We start from the raw sequence: 3324 nt of genomic DNA, 5'->3' as shown, positions 1-3324 counted from the left end.
TTATCATTCACTAATTGTAGTCATTATATAAATCCCAATCTCTAATTTTGCTTCAAACTATCTTTGAGATAAGAACATAAGTTAAACCCCACAAGTACACATACCTCCAAAGTCCAAAATGACTTTGAAAAATTAAGCAACAAACCATAATAATATTCATACATTAATCCATCAACATATTTAATTTCATAACAAAATATAAAGTGTAAGCTAAATTAAATTTTAAACATTTAGAAAGAAAGTATCTTAAAAAGCTACCGAAGAAACATCATCATCCTCATCGTCCTCATCGTCGTCATCGTCGTCATCGTCCTTTTTGCAACCAATTTCTAACATTAAATAAGAATAAATAATTAGATAATCAAATTGATGAAAAAATAATATAAAATTCGAACAATAAAATGAGAATAATAATTACCTGCTGAAAATCCCTTAGCTCGCATCCAATCATCCAAGCAAACAACGGCTTGAACCGTTTTTGGCTTAAGTGAACTCCTCAAAGGTGTGATAACTTTCTTACCCATGCTAAAAGCTGATTCGGAAGCTACAGTCGATATTGGAATTGCCAAAAGATCACGAGCCAATAACGAAAGCTCATTGTATCGAACTGAACTTTTGCTCCAATAATCTAAAACATCTATTTGACTATTCAACTCAAGCTCCGGTTCTTCCAAATAAATGTCCAACTGTGACTTCTCACTTCTAGTGCTAGATCCATTTAAATACCGTTTATAATCATCACTCTCATCAAAATATCCCCCAAAATCAGCACTACTATCATTGTGTTCATCCAAACCAGAATCAATAGGATTTTTATCCTAAACATTAGAACTCCCAGCCAAAGAGGAAGACGTGGATTTGGATTTCTTAACATACTCATCAAACAAGAGTCTAAGATTGCTAAGAATGGTCTCAACAAAATCTGAAGCATGGTCACCATAGATTGTAGTAAAGCAATACTGCACATAATTCAACTTGTAACGAGGATCTAAAATTGCAGCACATGACAATATCAATGAATACTCAGCCCAATACTTATTAAATTTCTCTTGCATTTGCTTAACCATTGGAGTTAAAAACGAATAAGGACCTTTAACTGTATCAAGCAAGACCTTGTGATCCTTCCAAACTCCTCTAAAATAAAGATTAGCCGTTGGATAATTAGAACCAGAAAAAACACAAGTCACATCATAAAAGACTTTCAAAAATTTGCAAAGAATAGCAACATTTGTCCACTCCTCTTTAGAAAGTGCAAACATTTGATAATCTTTATCCCGTTGGCCCCAATAATCTAGCACATCTTTATAGTAAAGAGAAGATTCAAGCATCAAATAAGTAGAATTCCATCACACACACACATCTTGACGTAACTTTTTGGTCACATTCAAATGAAAACTTTTATCGGCCACATTATAAAATCTTTTCCTACGAATTCCCGACTTTCTTATGTACCTAATTCCATTTTGAATCTTACCAACGACATCATCAGCAAGTTCCAAACCAGCTTTAACTATAAGATTCAATATATGTGCACAACATCTAACTTGAAAAAAAGCACCATCACACAAAATAGCTCGGTTTGCACGAAAACGATTTTTAAGACAAGAAACCATAACATCATTATAAGAAGCATTATCTAAAGTGATGCTAAAAATTTTCTTATCTATGCCCCATTGAGATAAACATAAAACAAGTTCATCCGCTATGTTCAAACCATCATACGGAGGAAATAAAGCTCTAAACCTTATGATTCTCTTTTGTAGCTTCCAATCTTTGTCAACCCAATGAGCGAACGCAAATATATTCATCATTAGTATGTCAATTCCAATTATCGGGTTAGACAAATTAAACCAGTGCTTTAGCCAACTCTTCTTTAACACGATCTCTCTCTTTTGCATAATACATTAGGACATCCCTAGCAGCTGTATATCTACTTATATTTTTAAAATTAGGACTAGCAATCCTCATCATGTATCTAAATCCCGTTCTTCAACTGTCCTAAATGAATGCTTGCCACAAACAAGAAAAGTAGAAATAGCTTTACGACACTCATCAGCATCAAACTTGTAGTTTTTTATAGATGGAACACCTTCTGGTGATGGTTGAATGCCTATGGTGTATTGAGTGATGTCCTTGTTAACTTTTTTCAAACAGCTATTTAAATGACGTCTTAAATGAGAGGTTCCACTAGAAGACTTAGCAGAGAAGATAGTCTTACAGTGATTACATTGTGCCTTCAATTCATTTTTGTTCTCGCATTCAAGCTTTGTCATTTCATCCCACACCTTTGAAGTGGTAGACTTTTGACATTTGATAGCACTTTCATACTCATTAAACCCATCGTCCACAGGTGTAGGAGTGTTTGAACTAGCCATAGTCATAAAAATTCAAGTCCTGAAATCCAAAAATAATATTATTTATAACTCAGTTATTGAATATATTATATTCTAATCCTACTGTCACTAGTGCAAAACAGTAAGCAAAGTTCACGATATAACCATATTCTATAAATGCTGAGATCAGTAAATTCCTACTGATTAAAAGGATTAGACAATATAATAAACAGAAAAACCTCATATAAACAGCTAAAATGGACTCAAGTAACGGTTTCTAATCAACATACAGGGGAAAAATGTAAATTTTCTCAATTTTGCTTTAAGAGAGAACAACTAAATTCATTATGTGGCGTATTGTTGGAAATATAACAAACACAAACACCTAAAAGGAAGCAGCCACAATGAATTCAAGAAACAACTTTCATTCACCGTAATAAAAAGTCTAATACGTATCTTGGAATTGACACAGAAACAAAATCAAACTAATTATGCGATGTATTGTTTACAATATATGAAACACAAAAGCCTCAAGGAAACAATTTTTAATGGAAAAATTAAAAGTAAAATTTCTCAAATTTAGACAGCTGCAAATTCATTAAGCGAATGACAAACCGCGACATTGATTATACTGCTGGCAATCTAAAATTGCAGTAAGCATATATAGCAGTGTTAATAAACAAAACAATCAAAGACGTCTTTTTAATATAAGCGATTAATAAACCCTAAAGATACATTTGGTGTATGGGATGATAGGGATTCTGAGAAACAGAATAAGGAGAAAGAAACTTAATGTTTAAAACATAGATGAATGTTACCATTTTAGCCAGAAAACATAAGAACATCAAGTAAAAGTTCTCAACTTTATTTCTAGAAATTATAGTCTAAAGATCTAAAACTATAAATTATTATATGATACACATGGCATCAAATAAATCTGCATGTGAATCAGCTTGTTATAAAGGTATTTTTTTTCGGTCAACTAAACTAC

General features: G+C 32.4%; 1 protein-coding gene across 1 annotated transcript; it reads right to left on the bottom strand.

Annotated features, from left to right (window-relative positions):
• LOC105783360 (uncharacterized) lies at positions 1–2395 on the bottom strand. The gene is made up of 3 exons (XM_052626910.1): positions 2195–2395; positions 419–532; positions 1–329 (listed from the first exon to the last, which is right to left on the bottom strand). Exons 1-3 carry the CDS (start codon positions 2379–2381, stop codon positions 247–249), a joined length of 384 nt encoding a protein of 127 aa, XP_052482870.1. The 5' UTR covers positions 2382–2395; the 3' UTR covers positions 1–246.
• Between the last annotated feature and the right edge of the window lie 929 nt (positions 2396–3324).

The sequence above is a fragment of the Gossypium raimondii genome, chromosome 13 (genome assembly GCF_025698545.1).
Source record: "Gossypium raimondii isolate GPD5lz chromosome 13, ASM2569854v1, whole genome shotgun sequence".
NCBI lineage: Eukaryota > Viridiplantae > Streptophyta > Magnoliopsida > Malvales > Malvaceae > Gossypium > Gossypium raimondii.
The sequence above is the reverse complement of the archived record's forward strand: the minus strand, read 5'-3'. Positions and strand labels throughout refer to the sequence as shown.